General features: G+C 45.5%; 1 protein-coding gene across 1 annotated transcript in view; it reads left to right on the plus strand.

The window, feature by feature from the left end:
- Nucleotides 1-26416, plus strand: part of INTS7 (integrator complex subunit 7) — a 182659-nt gene that overhangs the window by 53116 nt on the left and 103127 nt on the right. The window contains exons 9-11 of the mRNA XM_069233929.1: nucleotides 11389-11523; nucleotides 13142-13239; nucleotides 13813-14052. Coding sequence (XP_069090030.1) covers nucleotides 11389-11523; nucleotides 13142-13239; nucleotides 13813-14052 — 473 coding nt within the window. The remainder of the gene's footprint in view (nucleotides 1-11388; nucleotides 11524-13141; nucleotides 13240-13812; nucleotides 14053-26416) is intronic.

Genomic DNA, 26416 nt, shown 5'->3' on the forward strand with positions numbered 1-26416 from the left:
ACCTTCGATATAGCAGCTACAGCAGCCAGGGATATTAATACCAGCGCCTTTCTTAGAAGGCATGCATGGATAAGATGTTCTGGGTTCAAACCAGAGGTCCAGCAGGCAGTTTTAAATAAGCCTTTTGATGAGGAGTACCTTTTTTGGACAGTGATTGATATATAGTTAAAGTGATGGGAGTGTTACAGACTTTCACTCCCAAGAGCTCCTTTTGTCACCCAGGCTATAAAGGGGCATATAAATCCTCCTCCACATATGCCTCCCCTTCCCAACAGAAAGAACCCCAGGCATTTTTATAGAGGTTCCTTCAGAGGTACTAGCAACAAGGGAAGGGGCAAGGGTGCATTTGCATATGGAGCTTCTCCGGCAAGACGAATTTATGGCAACACTAGGCCTAAAGGTTACCTGTTGCCACATACCAATACACTTTGCTCTCTGCAAATACTTAAGGATTGTCATAGCACGATTGCCTCATCAAAGCCAACACACAACGGAAGTGTCAACAGCACGCTCATATGACAGTGGATCTACTTAACAGACTAAGGTTTACTACCAACATCCCCAGGTCTCACCTTCAACCACTACAAGTTCAATCTTACTTGGGACCAATCTTAAACACACAGTTGGGGTTAACCTTCCCCCATCCTGCTCAAGTTAAGAACTTTTAGATAACTCTGCCCCAGTTTCAGGTAAACCAAACACTCACAGTAAGGAAGGGCATGCCTCTGCTAGGAATAATAGCTTCTTGCATTGCCATGGTTCCCCATGCAAGGTTACACATGAGTCCTCTGCGGCAGTGTCTATCTCACCAGTTGTCTCAGTCACAGGGTCACCTGGAAGATCTAGTGTTGCTAGGCGGCCACACTCACCGTTCTCTGCAATGGTGGAACACCAACAACCCCGTTAAAGGGGAAGCCTTTTCAGGACCCTGTTCCTCACGTCATCCTCGCAACAGACGCATCACTGACTGGTTGGGGTGCTCACCTGCAAGACGTGACAGTAGAAGATCTTTGGGATGCCAGACATCCATCTCTACACATCAACTACCTGCAGCTTCAGGCGGTATACCAAGTACTGAAAGCTTTCCTTCCTCACCTGTCTCACAAGGTTGTCCTAGTCTGGAAGGATAATATGACAGCCATTTATTATCTACAAAGTAGTGGGGACATTGTCTTCACAGCTATCACACCTGTCTCAGACCATATGGAAGTGGGCTCTTCACAACATTGACCTGGTGGCAGAATACCTTCTGGGAACAGACAACAACTGTGCAGACCTGCTCAGCAGGATACAGCAACAAGTCCACTAATGGGAACTCCCCTTAAAAGTCCTCCACTCATACCTCCAAAAGTGGGGGGCTTCCCTCAGACAGACCTTTTCACCACAGGAGAAAACACGAAATTCCCACATTTCACCTCCAGGTACCCACATCCACTAGCCAAGGGCAACGCACTATGGATGAGTTGGTCAGGGAGATCTGGCTGTACTTTTCCATCTCTCCTTCTCATTTCATTTTTGGTTCGGAGGCTCAGGCAAACGTCTAGCACTATAATCCCTGTAGCTCTCACATGAGCATGTCAGCCCTGGTTCACAACTCTGTTAGATCTTTCAGTGGTTCCTCATAAGAAGCTCCCCAACAGGACGGACATTCTCACTCTGAATTGAGGATAAATCAGACACCCAGACGCCAAAACGCTCAACCCAGCAATTTGGCTCCTGAGATCATAGTTTGGCTACCTTGGCTTACCACCAGAATGTATGAACATTCTCAAGGAAGCACACAGATCTACCACTAGAGCCTGTTATGCAGCAAAGTGGAAACGTTTTGTTTCCCAATGCCAACCCAAGCAAATTGATCCTATGAAAGCCATGATACAAGACATTGTTTGCTACCTCCTTCATTTGCAGAAGGCAAACTAAGCTTACACTTCCATACAGTTAAATCACACTGCAATGGCTGCCTATCTCCAGAATAGACAGCTTCTCTCACAGTTCAAAATTCCAGTCAATAAAGCTTTCATGGAAGGATTCAAATAAGTTATTCCGCCTTGGGTTCCTCCAGCTCCTTCATGGAACCTTAACATTGTTCTCACTAGAATGATTGAGCCCCTTCACTCAGGCCCACTTCCATTTCTGTTGTGGAAGGTGCCATTTTTAGTTGCCATTACTTCACTCAGTTAGTGAGCTCCGGGCTTTAACCTTAGAAAAATCTTTCTTGCAAATACATAGAGACAAAGTGGTTCTTCTGACTAATCCTAAATTCCTACACAAGGTAGTTTCACATTTTCACCTCAATAAGTTAATTGAACTCCCAGTCTTTTTCCCGCAACCAGATTCTGCTGTGGAAAGAACACTTCATACCTTAGATATCAAAAGAGCGCTCATATTCTACATAGAACTAAAACTTTCAGGAAAATGAAACAATTCTTTGTAGCTTTTTCTCCACCTTTCAAAGGTGACCCTATATATAAATCTGGCATTGCCAGATGGATAGTCAAATGTGTACAATCTTGCTACTTTAAGGCCAAAAGACCCTTATCTATTTCTCCCAGAGCACATTGCACATGTAAAAAAGGGAGCTACTATGGCCTTCTTGGAAACGTTCCCATAGCTGACATTTGTAAAGCAGCTACATAGTCTACACCACATACTTTCACTAAGCACTATTGTGTGGATGTTTCAGCATGCCAACAAGCCAGTGCAGGTCAGGCACTGCTACATATCTTTTTCCAGACTACTGCAACTCCCACAGGCTAACCACCGCTTCAAAGGGGGGGGACTGCTTCACAGTCCATGCAGAGCATCCGTATCTACAGCCACATATGCCATCAAACGTATTATGTTACCCAGTAAGCATCTGTTCGTGGCATGTAGTGCTTTAGATTCACACGCGCACTCCCTCCTCCCCGTTGCCTGTGGCCATTGCAGTTAATTTATCTTATGTATATTTGTACACATGTATTTATACTTTGCTTGGACATCTTTTTCCGTACACTTTCCTTCCTTCCACTTCTTTCTCACCCACCTGCGGAAAAACCATCTAACAAAGGAGTAGATGCCCATGCGCAATGTCACCGAGAGCAGGAGTCACTCTATCTTGTGACTCGAAAGACTTCTTAGGAGAAAAATAACTTTCACAACTCCAGACCCATCCCTAGATGGCAGGAGTATGCAGAGCATGTGAAGCTACAGCACTGCATGCCACGAACAGATGTTTACAGGGTAAGTAGCATAATCATTACTTACCTTTGAAATATCATATCTCAGATTTCCTACTATAGATGTGTGGCGTTTTAATGTCTGTTTTAGGATAGAATTACACTTTTAGAAATTGGTGTCTTCTCTTTTTTTTTTTTTTTTTTTTTTTGGGTTGTGTTTTTTACTTTATCTACTGTTTTGATACTTCTAAATGCTTTACACTTGTTCATTTTATTGAACCCGCCTGCTCTGCGCCAGAGCCACCCAGGACTGAGCTAAGTCGGTAATTAAAGAAATCAATTGGATTTGACAAAGATCATGACGTTATTACATGGTGAGGTCTCTTAACCACACCACTTAATAATCCACTTTCCTATACATATAGTGGGTTTAGAATGCCTTGGAGTTCATTGCCCCCTAAGATGATGTAGTTTCTGATGCTTGCATTGGAATTTGCGGTCCACTGAAGTACCTTTTACCTGAGGAGCCAGTACTCTAATCATCGATCAGCTATGATCCCCTTGTCTCAATAGGGTCAGTAGGCACTCCTTTGGTGGGCTCAGAAAGCCAAGTTCATTTTGTTTATTGTACTTACTCCCTCTTCATATTGCTGGTCACTCTGTAGGGTCATCTGGTATGTCTGAAGACTACTGTGGGCCATCTACATTTCCACAGCATTTGGTCACACCAGGATGATTATTTTCTCATCAACATTAAAGAGATGAATGTGGTAATTTGAGCTCTCACATCCTTCCTTTTATGTCTGAGGCAAAAGAAGGACTGGATTTCCACACACATCACAAAACATTTGTATTATGTTTCACAGAGAACACAATAGACCTATAACCACTCACTTAGGGTGCTAGCAAAGGTGGTTGTCAGCTGTGCAACTTTTGGGGACTTGTAGGTAGATGACCTTAGCAAACAGATCCATGTTATGCATGAGGAACGTCTCAAAACACTGGGAACCTTATTCCCTTTCTTCTCAGGTGGCTTCTTAACATAGATCTGTTTGCCTTCAGATTGAATTTGGCTGTGCTGCAACATGTTTAGCATTAAATAGAACTGTTTTGTGTGGCTTGGTTGTAGTAAACCTTAAGTAGAAATATAAGCACTTTACCTTCAGTCTAGAACATATAGTAATGTTTCAGGTGGGTGTGAACATAGGAGACTAGTGGTTAAATGTTTGTTATTTCTGGATCATTCTCTAAGCTAAGACAAACAGAAATTGAATGGCTGTTCAGAGAAGCCTAACAGGTCAAAATCAGTCAGCTAAAGAGTAGCAATATTTACTTATGGTCTTGTTGTGACACTTCCTACGCTGTTCCCTGCACAGCTCATCACCATACAGTTGTCATCCATTTGACTCTTGGGTTCATTCTTTGCAATAAAACTACTCTTCTGTGAAATCTGAGAAGATTATTGTTCTCAGACAAACCAGCGGACCCCTAGGTAATTTTCCCTTGAAAAATGCTGCTTCCGTTTTCCCTTTTCAATCATAAATCAAATCAAATCATTAACATTTATAAAGCGTGCTACTCACCAGTGCGGGTCTCAAGACGCTAGGGGAAAAAGGGGGGGTTATCGCTGCTCGAACAGCCAGGTCTTTAGGAGTCTCCGGAAAGCGGAGTGGTCCTGGGTGGTCCTGAGCCTGGTGGGGAGGGAGTTCCAGGTCTTGGCCGCCAGGAAGGAGAAAGATCTCCCACCCGCCGTGGAGCGGCGGATGCGAGGGACAGCAGCGAGTGCGAGGCCAGAGGAGCGGAGGAGGCGGGTGGGGACGTAGAAGCTGAGGCGTCTGTTGAGGTATTCCGGTCCCTTGTCGTGGAGGGCTTTGTGTGCGTGGGTGAGAAGTCGGAAGGCGATCCTTTTGCTGACTGGGAGCCAGTGCAGGTGTCTCAGGTGTGCGGAGATGTGGCTGCTGCGGGGTATGTCGAGGATGAGGCAGGCCGAGGCGTTTTGAATGCGTTGCAGGCGATTTTGGAGTTTGGCTGTGGTCCCGGCGTAGAGGGTGTTGCCGTAGTCCAGGCGGCTCGTAACGAGGGCGTGGGTCACGGTTTTTCTGGTGTCGGCGGGGATCCAGCGGAAGATCTTGCGGAGCATGCGGAGGGTGAGGAAGCAGGCGGAGGACACGGCGTTGACTTGCTTGGTCATGGTGAGAAGAGGGTCCAAGATGAAGCCGAGGTTGCGGGCGTGGTCTGTGGGGGTCGGTGCGGTGCCGAGGGCTGTGGGCCACCAGGAGTCGTCCCAGGCGGACGGGGTGTTGCCGAGGATGAGGACTTCCGTTTTTTCAGAGTTCAGCTTTAGGCGGCTGAGCCTCATCCAATCTGCGACGTCCTTCATACCCTCTTGTAGGTTGGTCTTGGCGCTGGCGGGGTCCTTGGTGAGGGAGAGTATAAGTTGCGTGTCGTCGGCGTAGGAGGTGATGATGATGTCATGCTTGCGTACGATGTTGGCGAGGGGGCTCATGTAGACATTGAAGAGTGTCGGGCTGAGTGATGAGCCTTGGGGTACGCCGCAGATGATCTCGGTGGGTTCTGAGCGAAACGGAGGGAGGTAAACTCTTTGGGAACGGTTTGAGAGGAAGGAGGCGATCCAGTCCAGGGCCTGGCCTTGGATAGCGGAGGCGGGTGATTAGGGTGCGGTGACAGACGGTGTCAAAGGCAGCCGAGAGGTCGAGCAGAATGAGGGCGACTGTTTCACCGTTGTCCATCAGGGTTCTGATGTCGTCAGTGACTGAGATGAGGGCAGTTTTAGTGCTGTGGTTGGCAGGTTGTTGTCTTCCAGGAAGGTGGTCAGCTGTTTGTTGACGGTCTTCTCTATTACTTTGGCTGGGAAAGGCAGAAGAGAGATGGGGCGGAAGTTTTTCAGGTCGCTCGGGTCAGCCGTAGGTTTCTTTAGTAGGGCGTTGACTTCGGCATGTTTCCAGCATTCGGGGAAGGTAGCAGAAGAAAAAGAAGAGTTGATGACGGTCTGGAGGTGCGGGGCGATGATGTCGTCGGCTTTGTTAAAGATGAAGTGCGGGCAGGGGTCCGAAGGGGCGCCGGAGTGGATAGAGTTCATGATGGATTTGGTTTCTTCCGTGTTGATGTGGGACCAGTTGTTGAGGGTGATGGCCGTGGATGCCGGTTCGGTGGTGTTTGGTTGGGTCTGGTGTCCGAAGCTGTCGTGGAGGTCGCTAATCTTGCGATGGAAGAAAGTGGCGAGGGATTCGCACAGATCCTGTGAGGGCGTGACAGCGTTGGCGTTGGCGCTGGGGTTGGAGAACTCCTTGACGATGCTGAAGAGTTCTCTGCTGTTGTGTCTGTTTTTGTCCAGTCTGTCGGTGAAAAAGTTCCTTTTGGTGGCGCGGATCAGGTGGTGGTGTTCGCGGGTAGCGTTCTTGAGGGCGGTCATGTTAGCGGTGCGGTCCTTGCGCCAGGCTTTCACAAGGGCGCGACAAGTTTTCTTTGATTCTTTGAGGGTGTCAGAGAACCAGAGAGGTTTTTTGGTGTTGGTCTGTCGATGCGTGCGTTTGAGGGGAGCAAGGATGTCTGCGCAGTTGGAGATCCAGTTTGTGAGGTTGAGGGCTGCGTCGTTGGGGTCGGTGGTGAGGGTGGGTTGGTTGGTTGGTTGGCGGCGAGTGCGGAGAAGAGTTGCTCTTCGGGGATCTTGTTCCACTGTCGACGAGGGATGGGTTGGGTGCGGAGGTGGCGGGTCTCGCGTAGGAATGTGAAGTGGACGCAGCTGTGGTCGGTCCAGTGTAGGGCGGAGGCGTGGCTGAAGAAGACGTGTTTGCTGGCGGAGAAGATGGGGTCAAGCGTGTGTCCGGCGATGTGGGTGGCGGTGTTCACCAGTTGTTTGAGGCCGAGGTTGGCGAGGTTGTCGAGCAGGGTGGTGGTGTTGGGGTCGTTGTTTTGTTCCAGATGGAAGTTGAGGTCACCTAGGAGGATGTAGTCCGGCGAGGCGAGGGCGTGCGGGGAGATGAAGTCCGTGATGGCGTCGCTGAAAGGGGCGCGTGGCCCGGGAGGACGGTAGATGAGGGATCCTCTGAGGGTGGTCCTCGGATCGGTGCGAATCTGAAAATGCAGGTGTTCAGCGGCGAGAGGGGTGTCTTCGGTGGAGGTGGTGACGCTGATGGAGTCTTTGAAGACGATGGCGATACCTCCTCCTACCTGGTTGGTGCGGTCTTTTCTGGAGATCTTGTAGCCTTCGGGGATGGCAGTGGCGATGTCAGGGGCCGAGGAGGCGTTCATCCAGGTCTCCGTGATGAAGGCGACGTCCGGTGCTATGGAGTCCAGGAGGTCCCAGAGTTCAACGGCGTGTTTGTGGACGGAGCGAGCGTTGACTAGGATGCACTTGAGGTGGTTGATGGCGCGTGGGCTGGTGGTCATGGTTGTTGCGTGGTGGAAGGTGCGTTTGCAGGAGTTGCAGGCAAAGGGTCCATGGGTGCGTTTGGGGTGAGCTTGGAAGCAAGTGTTGGAGCGTCCTGGGTTGAGGGCGTAGAGGGTGGTGGGGTCGTAGCGGGTCAGCGGGGCTTGGGAGAGCTGGGGTCCAGGGGTCGTGGCGCTGGGCGCGGGACAGGCGCGGACGGGCGCAGATGGGCGCAGACGGGCTTGCCTCTGGCGTGCCTCCGGCGTGCCAGCGGCGCGGTCGCGCAGCGGCCGCCATATGAGGTAGGAGGGGGGGGAGGGGTCAGGTGGGGGCGAATGGGAGCTGGGGGGCGGGGGCGTGCAGGAGGTCGTGGCGGGAAAGCGCGAGGGAGGGGGGGACAGGTAGAGTGAGAAGAGCTGGGGGAGGGGGGTTTAAGGGTGGAGGGGGGTGAGTGTTAGGAGGTTTAGGAGATAGGGGAGAAAGATAGGAGTAGGGTTGAGAAGATAGGGGAGGGGGGGTTGTAGAGGTGGGTGAGGGTGAGAGGTAGAGTGAGAGGATAGGAAGATAGGTAATAGAGGGGGTGAGGGAGGGGGGGAGAGATAGAGAAGTAGATAGAGAAATAGAGAAATAGATAGAGAAAATAGATAGGGAAATCGATAGATAGGGAAATAGAGAGATAGGAAGATAGGAGGAGGTGGAGAGTGAGGGAGTTAGATAGTGGGATAGAGAGATAGAGAGATAGGTAGATAGGAGGAGTGGGGGAGGTAGATAGTGAACGGGTTAGATAGGGGAGATAGAGAGGGGGATGCGAGTGGGGGAGGGGGATGAGGCAGGAGCAGGAGGGCAGGCGCGGGGAGAAGAGGACGGAGGAGGCAGAAGAGCCGAAGTCAGAAGACAAGAAGACAAGAAGACAAGAAGAACAGAAGAACAGAAGGAGAGAAGAAAGGAAGATCAGAAGACCGGAAGGAGAGAAGAAAGGAAGAACACAGAAGAAGATACAGAAGAAGATACAGAAGAAGATACAGAAGAAGATACAGAAGAAGATACAGAAAACGAAGAACAGAGGGCAGAAGACCACAGAAGAAGATACAGAAAACGAAGAACAGAGGGCAGAAGACCACAGAAGAAGATACAGAAAACGAAGAACAGAGGGCAGAAGACCACAGAAGAAGATACAGAAAACGAAGAACAGAGGGCAGAAGACCACAGAAGAAGATGAGGAAGAAGAGAAGTAGAGTGAAGACGGGGGAAAGAAGAGTACAGAAGAAGATGAGGAAGAAGAGAAGTAGAGTGAAGACGGGGGAAAGAAGAGTACAGAAGAAGATTACAGACGAGGAGCGAGGAGGAAGAACAGAAGAACAGAGAAGAAGAAAAGAAGCAGGAGAGAGGGTGAGTAGCGCAGGGCAGAGCGAGGGGCTGGGAGGTGGGGGGGGTACTTACTGTGAGGTGGGTCTCAGGAACTCAGGAACCTGGAGGAGCTGCAGCGGCAGGGGGAGCGACCTACCCTTGGGTCAAGGGTCGCTACCACTGTCGCGCAGCGGCCGCCATATGAGGTAGGAGGGGGGGGGAGGGGTCAGGTGGGGGCGAATGGGAGCTGGGGAGCTGGGGAGCTGTACTCTGAAAATAAATACATTTGGTTTTATTTTTCCCAACCCTGCTCTGTTCGTTTGCCCTGATCCCATCTGCTTTAATCACTCATTGTCAAATTGCTGGAAGATGCAGGATACCAATGATGATAAATACATGTGACTAGTGTGAATACTGCTTATGCTTTATTTCAACATATAAAGGATGGCCTACACCAACTGTAATCAGGCCACAACTAGCTCAAGCACTAGTTGTTGTTGAACTATTCCTCACCACATTCTAATAGTAACATGTTAATGTTCTAAAAAAGAAAGAATTGGAATCCCGTAGCAGGAGGATATCACTGCAAGTTAGTCAGGTTTTGAATGACTATTCTACCTCTGGCAGAATCATTCTTGGTACCATGAATTTTTTTCACGTAGTGTGTTAATTTGTGAACAAAATCCTTAGCCACATACCACTTCTTCTGTGTTAGTCCCTCCAAACATAGATAGAACACGTCAAGGCAAAATCCTTCAAAATATTTTTCCTCATTAGCTAATCAGAAAGACGTTATGTGGTATATATTACTTCTGATATTCAAACTATGATCATGAGACCCATTCTTACTGCTTCTTCTCTGACACTTTTTTGCTGTTCTCTGCTTTCTTCAACCTCATTGCTATTGCTTAAGTGTTATTAGTCTTCTTGGATGCATTCCTAAATTTGTGATGATTTATATTATGTGCCTTAATTGGAAGCTTACATGAATATTGCTTCTTCGCAGAAAATATCATGTAATTATTTCAGTACTCAAATGCATATGGTGCTAAACCCCAAAACAGCAATTGATAATTTTGTTAATGTGGGAATCCAGACTGTGGGTGAAATGTTGACAGGATCAACGCCTGACAGAGGATTTGGCTTAGTGAAGTATTTGAAAGGTCATCTGAGGTGTTGGATGGGGAGTTAACTTAAGACCTGAAAAGGCTTATTCTACCCATGTATGATGAGATGTCTTCCTAAGTGGCTCCTACCAGCCTTCTCATCCTCCCCCTACACTCTAAAGTGGGTTGTACAGCCAGGCTTCTCCCTGCTTGTTAATATTTATTTGCTGCCTCTACTGAATTGTTGTATTGTTTGAACATCCACTTGTATGTGTATGTAGATGATACCAGTTGACTTTTGGTTTGGCGGGGAACTGGAAAACATTTTAAAGAGGTGGCTCATTATCTTTGGTAATCAGATGGTGATGTCCACTAGTTTTCTCATAATTAATCTCACAAAGACTGAGGTGATGCTGTGGAATCCACCATTGTGCCTGTCAGCCCTAGCACTCTTAGTGTCCAAGATTAAAATGCCCAAGTACTTCCTGTCGCACATCCCTCTTCCCGGCACGCCAACACACCTACATACACACATTGCATCCTTAACTTGGGGTATTAGCAGACACGGAAAAAAGAAACTCAAGCACAAAGGTGCGAAAGAAGATAATGAAAAAAAACGACATGGGAACGGAAAAGAAAGAATGCAAGGAAAGAAAAAGGTGAGGAAGGATAGAGGAAACGGGGGAGGCAGTAGAAAAGAAAGGCGAGACGGGCATGTCTTTATCAAGTGCAAGCAGGTTTTCTGTATGCACGCCTGAAAGTGGTGTAATTATGCCTTGGATGAAATTATCTTTCTAGCAGTTATCTCCGGGCTGGCCCAGATACATGTGAGAGTGAGCCCGTAATCTCAGCCTCTACTGATCTGAAAGCTTTCTGCCTCAATCCATTCTGCTTCAGTTACCAGCACATTCACTTATCAACTTCTTGAGCTCCACAAAATACCTTCTATGCTGAACCGTTTACATATTTTTTGTCAGTGTCTTCCTACCTACAAATCTTGGCTATGGAAATGACATATACTTTGGGCCGGGGAAACAGAAAATGGTCTCACCTGTTTGCTAGGTGATTCTCAATACTCTTTGATTCTTCTGCAATGGACTTACTTCACTGAGTCAAATTTGCCCATATTGTCAAACTCTCCCTAGCCATTTGTGATCCTGATTAAATTTAGGAAGCCATACAAAACCCGCTGTTAACCTCAGTAGCCATGGATGGTGGCAGTGCTACGAAGAGGTTTAGTCAGCGCACAGCTCTTTAAAAGTATTTATTTCTGTTATTGCGGCAGAGACCCACAAGTTATGAATGTGTGCAAATCTGATGTAGTTTATAGGATATTTCATCCAAGGGTTAGATGATTTAATGGTGAATTGTTCATGTGCTCTTTTAGGAACTCCAGCTACTCCAACAAGACCATCGGATTTGGTGAAGTTGGCACAGGAGTGCTGTTACCATAGCAATCGGGCTATCGCTGCACATGGAGTTCGAGTTCTCACAAATATAGTTGCCTCCTGTCAGGAAAAAGGTGTCGTAGCATATAACCTAATTTTAGAAAATACTTTGTGTGCGCATGTGTTTCGGATTATTATTTGTAGTGTTGTTTTTCATGTCAAACATTTAGAATAAAAAGAACATAGCATTGAATAGGAATGTATAATTTTGAGAATTAACCTATGCTTGTTTTTTTTTTTTTTTGTAAATTCAGTTGAGATTTTCTGATACAAAAATGATGTGCATGCTTAACAAGAGATGTGTATGTACTCGCCAGTACCATTAGGCATCTCAAGGAAAAGCATGTCATTTATGTGAAATGTAGTCACATAATGTATGTGGAGTAAGGTATTCTTTTAGGTTATTTCGACGGCCCTGTTTACATCGTTTTGAATTTTAAATAAACCTTTTAATAGCTAAATGATAGTTCTAGTGGGTTTACCCCCAGTAGTGTGGCAATAATGTTCCCCCATGTTACAAAAATATGTATTCTGAGTCTGATAAGTAGTATTGTTTTTGGTCTTGCATTTTCGAGCGTTGGCTGTTGCCTAGTTTCATGTGCTTTCAGTTATTCCTTGCCATCAGACTGAGACATTCTCACTACACTTTACATTACTACATTAGCATATCTACCTCAGTTTGGCCTTTCTGATTTCCTGGGAGTTGCATAGGATGCAAAAGCACCACCCAGATGGCAAGTCTAGTTTCTTACTGCACAATGGTGTCTACATTGTCCTCCGAGGTAACTCGTTATTATTCTACTGATTTTCAAAGCATTTCCATCGGAAAACAGTGTAAAGAGATTGATCTGCAGTTTTCTGTTAAGGAAATTTGTTGGATGGGCTGTTGCCCGGGAAACCCGTTTGAGCCAGAGAGAGGTGGCGTAAAGGTTGACAATATATTTTATATTTTCATACCTCTATTACTCTGGTCATCTCAGTGCTCGTGGGCCCACTATTAGAACCAATGCTCAAGGAAGACATTACGTTTGAAACCTGGAAGACTATGTTCATCCTCAAAATTACACCAACCCATCCAAAAGCAGGTTTTTCAAGCAACTTGGGAGCCCTGAGGACAAATCCTCGAGTTTGGTGCAGCCATGTGATTCTGAACATCTTTACACTGCTGGGTCAGGAATGCTAGAGGAGTTTCATATTATCATGTAGTTTGGTGGCTTCTAGCGAACGTATTCTCATGAGCCAAAGTGTTGGACTAGAATGCTGTGACTGTAATTATTCAGTGTAATTAGGTAATTGATTCCACGTTTGCACAAAACATGTAAAGTTACTTAAAATGTGCAATGTTCTTATGTAATGTTGGTCCCTGAACTGTGTAGTCTTCAGTAAATGTCCAATGCTGTGCTGTCTGTGAACACATCTAATTAATACCGCTGACCAAATTCTAATAGTTGACATTGCTTTGAAACTGATCCTGCTGCTGACCTGCAATTCTAGAACAGATGCTGAAGATGTAAGTGCATTGGAAACAAGCCTGCTACAAACTGATTCTGGAATTTGTGTTCATAATCTTTAAATTCTGATAAATGTATAACTTATTGTTTGCACACAAAAAAGCAACTTGGAATAGGAGTTTTGGCCATGAAATGTTTGCACTAGCATTGATCCAAAATGTTTCACTATTTTCAATTCTAGATCATTTGACTTTAGAAAAAGATGCAGTCTATGGACTTGAGTCTCTTCTTGTTCTTTGTAGTCAGGATAACACTCCTGGTGCTCAAGAAATACTAAAGGTATTGTGAATGTGTTACTTAAATATGGAGAAGCAAAGGTGTAAAAATCACAGGAAATCATGTTTATTACAAAATCCTATAATTGTTTAATATTTAATCTGTAGGTTTCTTGATTACGACTTAAGTTTTATCAGTCAAAGTTACCCATTATATTTAAGGTTGTGTGAAATTCCCTTTGCATAATATAAACGCAATTTCGGGAAAATTACATTGAGTAAAACTGTAATTCAGTGCGATTTCTTTGTACAAAATGCATCCTCAAGTCCATTTTTGATTCAAGGGAGCATTTTGTGCTACAAGTATAGAGCTAAATCACATATGACACAAACAGAAGCCTCTCATGTACTGTTTGTTTGTTTTATGTTGTTTCTGTGATGAGATTTTTTCCTCATACAGACATAGAATTACGTGACATGGAGTAATGGCATAATTTGTGGGCATCTTGTATAAAATGCTTAATGTGAAATGCCAGAAAGTACTCAAGACACGCCAGCGTAACGAACATTTCACCTGGACCAAATGATATTGACTTTCCTCTTTATGTGATGTATATATTTCAACTTTTTTCTGCAGATTGCCTTAAATTGTATGGTCAAATTGGCAAAAAGCCGTCCTCATCTCAGCCAGTCTGTGGTGGAGACTCTTTTGACACAGTTACACAGTGCTCAGGATGCTTCCAGGATCCTCATGTGCCACTGTCTTGCTGCCATCGCCATGCAGCTGCCTGTTCTAGGAGATGGCATGCTAGGAGACTTAATGGATCTTTACAAAGTGATTGGACGCTCGGCCACAGATAAGCAACAGGAACTTCTGGTAGGTATCTGGCATTGAATTATTTTATTTTCTTCTTCATTGTCTTGATACATAATAATTGGTTTGGTATCGGAAAGTAGACAGATGCAACGTCTGGTTGTCTTCTCTATATTCCAGACAGAACAAGGCCTAGAATACAAGCAAGGGTAGTACGGGTGAAAAGATAGCGCACATCTAGGCAGTAAAACAATATAGTTGACAGATGTAGATATAAACAGAATCTGGTGCCAAATGGTCAAGTGCCTTACTACCCAGTAGGCACGAAATTGAGTACCAAAGTACCCAGAGACAACCAAAGCAATGTGACCACAGCACACAGAAATGAATAGTCCAATCGCGTAGCAAGGATTATTTGGTGTATTTGAAGTTGGAGAGAGCAAAAAACGTGAAGATCCCGAATGTTGTGGAAAGTGTCTTTATTTGTAGGCACTATTAGCCAAAGGATTGTGCATTCATCAAGATACAGCCAACACGCGTTTCGTCACTCAGGTGACTTCATCAAGGCTGCAAAACAATAATAAAAGCAAAGTTGCATGTAGTAGTGTCTAGACTTGATTGAGACCTAGTACATGACCGTGTAAAAATAGTATCAGTGCTAATAACCAGAAACCAGTGAGAACTGTGAAAGCTTAAGTGGGTGAAAGGGGACGAACATGGCAAGGAATATGTAGGAAAGGAACCCTAGCTGCAAACACCGAAGAAAAAAACACCTCACTGTGACCATGTGAGTAAAACAAAGCCCAAATGTGGGAAAAACCGCATTGAGAGTGTGTAGTAGGTGAAGAAAGTGCTTCTGAGGAGTCAAAGAACAAAGTCCGCATATAAAAACGAGATACAAAGTAGATGGTAAAGGACTGAGATAAGCCTGGAAAGGAGAAAGATAAGTGCGACCAAATAAGAAAGGAAAAGAGTGGAACATATGGAGATAAAAAACCGGGCTTGAGGCTCATACCTGGGCTGTCCGGCCAGAGAGGCAAGTCACGAAAGAACCCTGCGATAAGGCAAGTAGGCCTTAAGTGGTGGGTTGAAATCTGAAAAGATAGGGTCAGTGGCAATGAGTGGCCAATCACATATAGTCAGAAACGCCATTAAGAGATTTTTTTTTTGGATTTTTTTTTTTTTTATAATAGATAAATAGAGATTGAAAGATGCAAGCCACTGTGTACATACCTTTGTACAGTAGGGCTTAAAATCGTGGGTAGTACATAAACAGCAACAGGTGTGGTGGGTCCAAGTGGTAACCACGTAAGGTTGGAGAAATGCAGGCGGCCCTGGTAAGCCTGGAGTCACAACCCTCCGAGAGGGTGGGAAGGGAAGGGAAGGGGAGAGAGACGTGGGTATGTAACCAGTTAGGATAGGAACACGGACCATGGGTTAAGCACTGGAACAAGAATTGGCTATGACAGCAAGTGTAAGGTAAGAAAGTGCTAGGCACTCGTGTGTATTAATTTTAGGTATAATAATGGATAATGCAGGTAAAAAGTTGAGTTAAGGCGGCAAAAATAGCAGTAACAAGTAATACGCTGTAAAGTGTAGTAAAGGCCAAGGTTTGGATAATTAGTGAAGAAAAGTTGCAGTACACAGTCCCAAATTAAACCGACATGTGTAGACACTAGGAGGGAGACGCCGTAAGGAAATGGCCTTAGACTAGGAAAAACGCGAGTAAAAATGAAGAAATCGGCATAAGTGATGTCCGCGGTACGTTACGCGGCCAATCACTGCAGTATACAGCGTATGATTAAACGGACAACATGCCGAGTTAAGTATGCAGTGTGAAGTGAGATGAAAAGCAATAAAAGTTGAGTAAAACGTAAGCGAACATAACTTAGTGCAGGGCCGGAGAGGTGTAGCAGTCAGTAAACAGCGCGTAAATGGGTCCCGAGGCCCCGCGCTCGTGTGCTTAAATGGAGACACAATCGGCAGAAAATAGAAGAAGGACTACGCGTTCGCCAGTAACATGGCGGCCATCTTAAAGTGTCAGAAAATGTATCAGTATACCTAGACAAAGAAGAAAGATGAAAAGGGGAAGAAGAGGGAAGCAAAGGAGAGGAGAAGACGGGGGGTGAAGGAGGGGGCCTGGTCGGCAGTGCAAAATAAAAGAGAGCTAATTGGAGGGAGAGGTAATGCCAAGAATGAAAATAATAGTAAGAGAGAAAGACAACATTGGTGAAGTGAATGAGGGGAAGAAAAGGCCGTGATGAAGGCTAATGGTAGAGATGAGTAAAGAAAGTAGAGCTTAACAAGTAGACAAGAGGGTTACGGTTATAAAAAAGGGAGATAGACATGCCAGTAAATCGAAGAGAGAAAGGCCCAAGATGAGTAAGGAGTTGAGAACGTGATGGTGATGTAGTACCAAGTCTTGGTATAGTAGAAAGAGGTACTATTGGGGGCAAGAATAAAAGTAAGGTAGGACAGAAGAATGATTCCAAGCAAGGTGTAGTAAAGAGTGAAATCAAACAGTAGCCACAAACTACAGTATTGCAAGTCCCGAAGGGTACATGGTCATGAACATCAGTAAAGCAGTAATGTAAAACAGAGAATAAGCAGTAGGAATCATATCAACCATTATTACGCACATACAAAATGATAGTTAAGTATTGGTAGTTAGCTCAATCATGAGTATGACAAAGAGCGTTAACACTAGTAAGCTGGTGTGAGGCTCCAAGACACAGTAGAGGTTATGTTGTTACAATCATGTAAGGAAAAAATGTAGTTCACAATCAGTATTCAGGCCGTGCTCTACTGCGCGAAGTTTTAAAATCCATTTTGCCTCACATTTGCGCAGGTCTCTGGTTCTATCACCCCATCTAGGTGAGTTGGAAACCTGAGTAATGCCATGGAACCTGAAGTTCAGAAGATCTTTCTCCCCATGTAAAGTGTTAAAGTGAACAGCAAGGGGATAGTTAGTGTTAAAATTCCTGATGGCTCTGACGTGTTCCTGGATGCGTTCCTTCAATGGACGTATTGTACTTCCAATGTAAATCAGACCACATACGCAAATCACACAGTAGACAGTGTATCTGGTGTTGCAGTTCATAAAAGCTTTGATGTGGTAAGTAGTCCCAGTGTTGTAAGTGAAGGATAAAGTTTTGTTGAGGGCTAGTTGACAGGATATACAGCAGCCACATTTGTATAAACCCTTGGGTTTCTCTGGAATCCAACCAGGTGGGCGTGTCTGTGGGGAAGAACCAAGGACACTGGTGCACAGAATGTTCCTAAGAGTACGGCCCCTACTGTGTATAATGGTTGGCGACCCGCCTGTGGAGTCTTTCAGACAGGAGACCAACATTAACAGGTGCCAGTGCTTCTTAAGAATGCAGGGCACTGTCTTGCTAGCAGGGCTATATTGGGTAATGAAGGAGACCGGCCTCTTGTTGGTGGACCCATTTTCACGAGGTTTTTTGGGGCCTTTAATCAGTAGAGAGTTTTGGTCTTTAGTGGATATGCGTCTACTAGCCGCCGAGATGAGTTTACCAGTGTAACCCCTAGCTCGGAAGCGGTGTGTCAGGTTTTTAAGTTCCTGTTTGAAGATACCAGTATCAGTGCAGTTGCGCCGAACCCTAACCATTTCCCTGTAGGGAATGGCCCTGATTTGTGTGAGTGGATGAGCGCTCTGCGCATGGAGAATGGAATTGCAGGCAGTGGGTTTCCTGTACAGTCTGGACGTGATCTTGTTGTCAGCATTTCTGTGTGCTGTGGTCACATTGCTTTGGTTCTCTATATTCCATTTGAGACTACTGTTTCTAAAATAAATATCTCCCCATTTTCAGAATTTTAGTGCCGACAATGCACATTTTCATGACAAGTGTTGATGAGTCTTGTCTTACAGACCAAGAAAGAAAACCTTGAAGTTCCATATTATAGGGTGACATTGGACGTGCAGCTGTAGTGTTTACAGAGACTAGGGGCTCTCGTTTCAGCAACTGTTGATCTACTTATCCCCTGCCTATGAGTGAGTAATAAGATTTACTATGAAAGGAGAAAAGCAAGGCAGGCAATTTGGGTGAGGATTAGTCATTCCAGGTTTGACGGCCCCATCAAGACTGTCTTGCTTGCTCTGTGATAGTGCAAACCAGTTTACCTTCATGTGCCTGACTGCTTGCTGTCCTACAGTTCTAGTGATTCTCTCATCACAGGCCTGTGCAGTGGGTCCACAGGCATTAGATACTGTGTCGTAGGAAGGTCCTGACCAAAGTGAAGCTCAATATGAGGTTGGGGTATCCTTAGTAGTATTTGTCCAAATGAAAAGAGATGCTGATGAAAAGGACCTGGGTGCGCTTGAAGGTACAACACACTACAGTCTCTGCACCCTTTGATAACCGTGCTAAAGTGAACATCATGTTGAGGTCCCAATTTCAACGATATTGTAAGGCTCTATACCTTTTGGCGGGACTGTTCCCCACTCACGTCTGGGCATATTCAAAACCTAATCAGCCATCAAGCTACAGACAGAGAAACATTTTTGTTATCATTGTGTGCACTGATAATTCTCAATTGTGAAACTGCGGAAGCCATGGGCTTATTACAGCCAGAAAGATGACCGAAAAGACATCATGAATTACTTTAATGTAATTTTCATGCAGTTGGCTTCCTAAGGGGTTGTCAGATTACCTTACACAGTAAAACAGCTGATTGTCCTTAGACATCAAAAGATTCCCTTCTGTAGGAAGCTGGCTCTGTATATACTATCTCAAAGTGAGAGATAGTGTGCACAGAGTCCAGGGGTTCCCTAAGAGGCTTGACAGAGACAATAATAGATAATACTAATGCTCTATTTGTGGTAGTGTGGTCGAGCAGTTAGGCTTATGAGAGGGTAGTGTTAAGCATTTGTTGTACACACAGGCAATAAATTAGAACACACTCTCAATGACTTAACTCCAGGCCAATAGGTTTAGCTATAGAAAAATATTATTTTCTTAATTTATTTTAGAACCAAAAGATTCAAATTGCATATAAGTACATTAAATGTAAGGTATTTTGCATAGGTAAAGATAGGACTTTGAATTAAAACAGTAATGTACACAGTTTGGCATAAAATGGCAATAAACTATTTTCTAAGTGTACACAGTGCAAAATTCAACAGGTACAGGTTAGTTTGTGAGGTAAGTAAAGCGCTTACAAGTGCAGTCTCCATGACATAGGCAGCCCACCCTTGGGGTTTCAAGTCAACCCCAAACACCCAGCACCAGCAACACTGGACAGGTCAGGTCCAGAGGTCAAAGAGGGGCCCAAATAACATAGGTATCTATGGAAACGAGGGGTGCTCCGGTTCCACTGTGCTAGCAGGTAAGTACCTGCATCCTTGGGGAGCAGACCAGGGGTTTTTTGTAGAGCAGTGTCGGGGGGGGGGGGGGTTGGCCCAAACAGGCACACAAAATACACCCTCAGTGGCACAGGGGCGACCGGGTTCAGTGTGCAAACAAGGCGTCTGGTTTTCTATTGAAATCAGTGGAGGGACCCGGGGGTCACTCTAACGATGCAGGCACAGCACAGGGGGGGCTTCTCGGGCCAGCGACCGACTGGGCAAGGGTGAGGGCCGCCTGCTGGTCACTCGTGGTTGGTTCTTCATGGGCCTGGGGGCTGCGGGTCCAGTGCTTCTTCCAGGCGTCGGGATCTTTGCTACCGGGCAGTCTCGGTCATGGGGGGGGTCCTCTGGATTCCCTCTGCAGGCGTCGTCGTGGGGGTGCAGGGAGGTAGGCTCAGGGTGAACACGTCATTGGAGTCGCCTGGGGTTCCTCTCTGCGGTGTTGGTTTCTCTGGACACGGGCCGAGGGCGTTGGGTGCAAAGTGGAGGGGACTCACGTTTCTGGAGTGAGGTGAGAGTCCCTTTTAAAGATGGTTTCTTCTTGTTGCTTTGGACAGAGCCACTGTCCACGGGAGTTTCTTGGTCCTTTGGAGTTGCAGGCCAGTCCTCTGAGTCGGCAGAGGTTGCTGGGCCCGCAGGATGCGTCACTGTTGCAGGTTCTTTGAATGAGGAGGCAGGCCGATAGGGCTGGAGCCAAAGCAGTTGTCGTCTTCCGTCTTCTCTGTGGGGTTTTCGGGTCAGCAGTCCTTCTTCTTTGTATGTCGTCAGGAGTCTGACTTCCTGGGTTCAGGGTCGCCCCTAAATACTAGATTTAGGGGTGTGTTTAGGGCTGGAGGGCAGTAGCCAATGGCTACTGTCCCAGAGGGTGGCTACACCCTTCTTGTGCCGCCTCCAATTGGGGAGAAGTGCACAGCCATAATTCTATTGGGCTAAATCCTTCCAAGGAGGGGGGGTCACATCAGCTCTGGTCACCTTAGGGGTGGACCTGGAGGAGGGGGTGACTCCTCCTTGTTTTTCTCGTTTTTCTCATCTCCTCCAGACTTGCCACCAAAAGTGGGGGCTGTGTCCAGGGGGTGGGGAGTGTGGGGGGGGGGGGGGACTCTCCACTAGCTGGAGTGCCTGGGGCGTTTTAACACCAGGCTTGAGTCTTTGAGGCTCACCACCAGGTGTTACAGTTCCTGCAGGGAGAGGTGTGAAGCACCTCCACACAGGGCAGGCTTTGTTCCTGGTCACAGAGTGCACAAAGGCACTCACCCCATGTGGCCAGAAACTCGTCTGGAAGTGGCAGGCTGGCAGAGACCGGTCAGCCTAGCACTACTAGTTGGGCTGGCATGCAGGGGGCATCTCTAAGATGCCCTCTGTGTTCATCTCTCAATAAGTCCCACACTGGCATCAGTGTGCATTTATTGTTCTGAGAAGTTTGGTACCAAACTTCCCAATATTCAGTGTAGCCATTATAGAACTGTGGAGTTTGTGTTTGACAAACTCCCAGACCATATACTCTTTATGGCTACCCTGCACTTACAATGTCTAAGAATTGACCTCACCTGTGGTATAGTGCACCCTGCCTTAGGGCTGTAAGGCTGTGAGGCCCGCTAGAGGGGTGACTTACCTATGCCACAGGCAGTGGGTTGTGGGCATGGCACCCTGAGGGGAGTGCCATGTCGACTTAGCCTTTTTCTTCCCACCAGCACACACAAGCTGTGAGGCAGTGTGCATGAGCTGAGTGAGGGGTCCGGTCCCCAGGGTGGCATAATACATGCTGCAGGCCTTAGAGTCCCTTCCCTGGCCACAGGGCCCTGGGTACCAGGGGTACCTTTTTACAAGCGACTTATCTGTGTGCCAGGGCTGTGCCAATTGTGGAGCCAAAGGTACAGTTTTAGGGAAAGAACACTGGTGCTGGGGCCTGGTTAGCAGGGGTCCCAGCACACTTTTAATCAAAGCTGGCTTCAACAAAAAGGCAAAAAAGTTAGGGGGTAACCATGCCAACAGTGGCATTTTCCTACACCCTCCAAATAGCAAATAAGTGCGAAGGGCATCTATGTAAGTTGAACATTGAAGGATTATTAGAAAGGCTGACATTTTGAATATCTCCTGTGGTTTTTGTGCACAAACCCAAACAGCCAGTGAAAATCTGTATATGGATTGACATGCGCATGTCCAATAGAGTTGTGAAACATGAATGATTCAGCAGCGTTGGGTGACATCTTTGCAAATACTTCTTGAAATGTTTACCCAGATCTTACTCCAAGCCGTTCATATTGCACCCAAATCGGGGAGTAGCATGAATTTTATTTTTATTTAACTTTTTTATTTAAGAAAAGGTCAAAGGCCTCAAGGTTCTAAAATTAATAAATTTGATTGATATGAATCATAATATATAAATTAGATAAGTACAAGCACAAAATAGACATAAAACAGGGATGCAGAATAAAAGAAAATTGTCACAAATAACACTGAGATGTCAAGGCAACGCTAATAACAATGCCCTGAAAAAATAATACCAGTAAACAGTCCCTAGGGTGAAGTGATCAAGAGTAACCAGTTTGCAGTTATAGATACTGTGTACTGTAGGTTTACCGGGTCCTAATATCAATCCTTTGATTAATAAAACACCCTTCGGGAGTAAAGTAAATATGCATACTCACTTGCCAGCTCACAAAAAAAGGTGATCTACATCACATAGACCCCACACAAAAAAAACATTTTACACTATACCTATAACCAATCATGTTTTTCAGACTAGACCCATATGGCAGTGCTTTCTTTTAGATACAGTTCCGTAAATAAAGATGGTGCATATGTACAACGCTAATAGCCAGTAAATGCCTCAGAGGAGGACACCACCCAGGATTGCTGCAAACCGATCGGAGGCAGTGGAACACTAGGGCGTCTGGTGCATTCCAGCGTCCTCTGTTAATACGTGTATCAAACAGCCTTGAACCACAAAGCATTAAAGTGGTAGGCCACCTTTCTTAACTCGACAGAGCCAGCTTATAAATTTGAGGTTCTGGGTACAGCTTAACGACTAATAACTTCGTGCAGATGCTGCTTCTAAAAGCCTGGGGTTTGGGCACTATGTAAATAAGGCTCTCGAAAAGCCTGTCATGTGAAGGTTTCTACCCACAGAGCAGCTTGCCATCACAATCTCACCTTGAATATCATAAAAGGCATACTCCTCTGCTTCATACCACACAGTACGGGTTAGAGTGCATGCTGCAAGTGGACCACAGTCTCAGCCATGGGTCACAGATAGATATGTTGATAGATATGAAACATATATTTAGAGCATGCCTTTGCACGCAGAGTTAACTAGTCACATCCCCTTCATGCAGGGTTTATCCAAATATACCAATTCCTTATATGTTGAAAGCATGCTGTGTTTCAAACGCACCCTGTTAGAAATGGGGTCTTTGGTTGGCAGTCAGGTTACCCCCTGTCCAAACGAGGACCCTCACTCTAGTCAGGGTAAAGGAGAATTACACTCAGTTAACCCCCGCTCACCCCCTTGGTAGCTTGGCACGAGCAGGCATGCTTAACTTCAGAAGCAATGTGTAAAGTATTTGTAACAACACACACAGTAATACAGTGAAAATGGTACAAAGTGGACACCACACCAGTTTAGAAAAATAGTAAATATTTATCTAAATCAAACAAGACCAAAAGGACAAAAATCCTCATACACAAATCAAGATATGAATTTTTGAAAGAATAAAAGTCTTAATCCTTAGAAAAAAGTGAGAATGCTGTTACACAAAGTACCTGGCTAGCGTAAAAAATAAAGCCTCACGGGCGAGCGTGCGTCAGAAAAGGGTAGCGATGAGTTGATTCCTTACTCGCTAGTGAGGCAGTGCGTCGGTTCCTTCTCCAGTCGGGTTGTCGATGCGTCCCTTTTTTCCCCTTGCAAGAGAGCAATGTGTCGATTTCCAGACGGGGCACCTCGGATCTGCGCAGAGTCGGGTTGACTTTGAAGCCCAGTGTTATCAGCCTCCATAGCGGGTGTTTGCGTTGTTTCTCCAGCCGCGATGCGTCTATCTCCCAGGCGCGATGCAGGTGGAGCGTCTATTTCAGCAGCGAAGTCAGCAGCATGTCGTTTATCAGCTGCGTTGTGGAAGTTGCGTCAGATTTCCCCGCACGGCGTTCTGTGCGTGGATTTCCAGTTCTTGTTTGCCAACTTCACCTTTCAAGGGCCAGGGACTGGATAGGGCACCACTTGGCAGGGCCGGAGTCTCAGCGGAGAGTCCAGGTGCTGGCAGGGGGTGACCCTATGACTTCAGGAACAGTAGGCAAGCTCAGGCCAAGCCCTTGGAGATTCTTCTCAAGCAGGAATGCACAACAAAGTCTAGTGTTTGTCCCCTTTCACAGGCAGAAGCAGCAACTCTAGGATAGCCCAACAAAGCACAGTCACAGTCACAGGCAGTGGCAGCACTTCTCAGCTCTTCTCCTTGGCAGAGGTTCCTTTTGATTCCAGAAGTGATCTCATTTTCAGGGGTTTTGGGTCCTCTACTTATACCCCTTTCTGCCTTTGAAGTAGGCAAACATCAAAGGATAGTCTCTCGTTTTTAAGATCCTGCCTTGCCCAGGCCAGGCCCCAGACAAACACCAGGGGGTTGGAGACTACATTGTGTGAGGGCAGGCACAGCCCTATCAGGTGTGAGTGACCACTTCTCTCCTCCCTCCCAGCACAGATGGCTCATTAGGATATGAAGGCTATACCCCAGCTCCCTTTGGGTCACTGTCTAGATGAGGTGTAAACAGCCCAACTGTCAAACTTACCCAGACAGGGAATCCACAAACAGACAAAGTCAAAGAATGGTTTAAGCAAGAAAATGCCTACTTCCTAAAAGTGGCATTTTCAAACACACAATATAAAAACAAACTTTACTAAAAGATGTTTTTTAACTTGTGAGTTCAGAGACCCTAAACTCCAAATTTCTATCTGCTCCCAAAAGGAACCTGCACTTTAGTAAGATTTAAAGGCAGCCCACATGTTAACCTATATGAGAAAAAGGCCTTGCACAGTGAAAACCAAATTTGGCAGTATTTCACTGTCAGGATATATAAAACACAGTAGTATATGTCCGCCCTTAAACATACACTGCACCCTGCCAATGGGAGACCTAGGGTCTACCTTAGGGGTGCTTTACATGTAAGAAAAGGGAAGGTTTAAGCCTGGCAAGTGGGTACACTTGCCAAGTCGAATTGGCAGTTTAAAAGTGCAAACACAGACACTGCAGTGACAGGTCTGAGCCATGTTTACTGGGCCACTAATGTGGGTTTCACAACCAGTGCTGCAGGCCCACTAGAAGCATTTAATTTACAGGCCCTGGGCACCTCTAGTGCACTGTACTAGGGACTTACTAGTAAATCAGATATGCCAGTCATAGAAAGCCAATTACAAATACATTTTACATAGGAGCACTTGCACTTTAGCACTGGTTAGCAGTGGTAAAGTGCCCCGAGTATCAAAAACAGTAAAAACAGAGTCCAGCACACATTAACAACCTGGGGACCGAGGCAAAAAGTTACGGGAGACCACGCCAAGGATGCCCGAGTCTAACACCACCCAATTTTATTCATACCAATAAATACAATTTGGAAATAAATTTACATTTGCGTCCTTTTACGAGTCCTGAGGAGGCACAAAGAAAGAAACAGTGGGGGCCAAAATGTATCACCGTTTGATATTTGAAGCCCACCTGCTGCATAGCTGCAGAAGCCTGAATGAATCCAGCTACTGGGTGAACTTAAATAAGGACCAATTCAATTGGCTTCGGAGCATCTAACCAGATTGTAAAAAAAAACAAAAAAAACACGCTGCTCACTATGTAAAATATGTACATTCAAGGACATCTTTTTGTATATTTTTTTTATACATTTACTTGTTTTATTAAAAAAAACAAAGATGTGATTCACGATGACAAAGAATGATTACAAAAACACTTGCAACACAAATTTGAGCAAAGTATTGTTTTCCCAGATAAAAGGGTGTTTTTTTCAGAAAATAACATATTTATGAAGGGGAATGATAAATAATTAGGGTGGATTGGAAATTAATTTACCTCCCACTAATTTTTTTGTTTTCCTCTGAAAACAACTAAAAATGTTTTTCAGTGCATCCATCAGAGAAGAGTTCTTCCTTCTGAATGCTTATTCCCCATGTTCTCAGGGGTTGCAGGGAAAACTCCACACTATATGTTATGTTTGAATTGATCAAGAGGTAGACACCAGTTCCAAGAATATTGCACCAAATGCTGGGTTATTGTTTCAGATTTTCAGAGTGGAAATGTGAAATTCCTTGAAAAATACACATGGGTCACATCTGCATTGACCAGTTGTCACTCAAATTACTGTTAGACGATTTTGTGTTCTGCAGCTATAAAATTTGCTTATCACCTCTGACTTTCAGAGGTCTCCACCATTACAAACCCATTAGTTTCCTTATTTTCTCTGCTGCTGAGATATTTGAAAACACAGGCATGTGGTGTCTGGCCCGCATAGTGTACTGAACATGAACAACAACATACTGATGTACGCCCAAATCCTCTGGAACAAAATGCTGAACTGCTAGCCTCCTATTACGTCAAGCTTCACGGAAAATTGCCTTCCTTGTCACTGTTACACCTGCAATTGTCATAAGTGATAGATGCAAGCATTTTGCAGTTCATAACCATCTTCTTACATCGGGACATAGTGCTACCCCAGACTTGCCCATCCTTTTTAGGTCAAGCTCGCATGCACTTTGGCCTGTTGTAATGATTGTGGACTTTTAACCACACCCACACTCATCACTTTCACTAGATCGTGGCTTGCCTTTCAAAAATCCTTTGTTATCATTGGTAAATGCTTTCCGTTTACCCCGTTTTGGGGAGGTGGTGTTGCCGCCTTGCAAACTGACCCTGTTACATGGATAATTGCACGATTGCCGATATGTTTGACTGTGAGCGAACTTCCTTTTCCTTTTATGTCTCTCCTTCGCTCTCATGCTCATGGCTACCATGGCACTTTGAATCGTCGCGCTTATGTCAACTGTTTTACTTTTCATTTTCATTTTCTGGC

This window comes from Pleurodeles waltl, chromosome 5 (genome assembly GCF_031143425.1).
Source record: "Pleurodeles waltl isolate 20211129_DDA chromosome 5, aPleWal1.hap1.20221129, whole genome shotgun sequence".
Lineage (NCBI taxonomy): Eukaryota > Metazoa > Chordata > Amphibia > Caudata > Salamandridae > Pleurodeles > Pleurodeles waltl.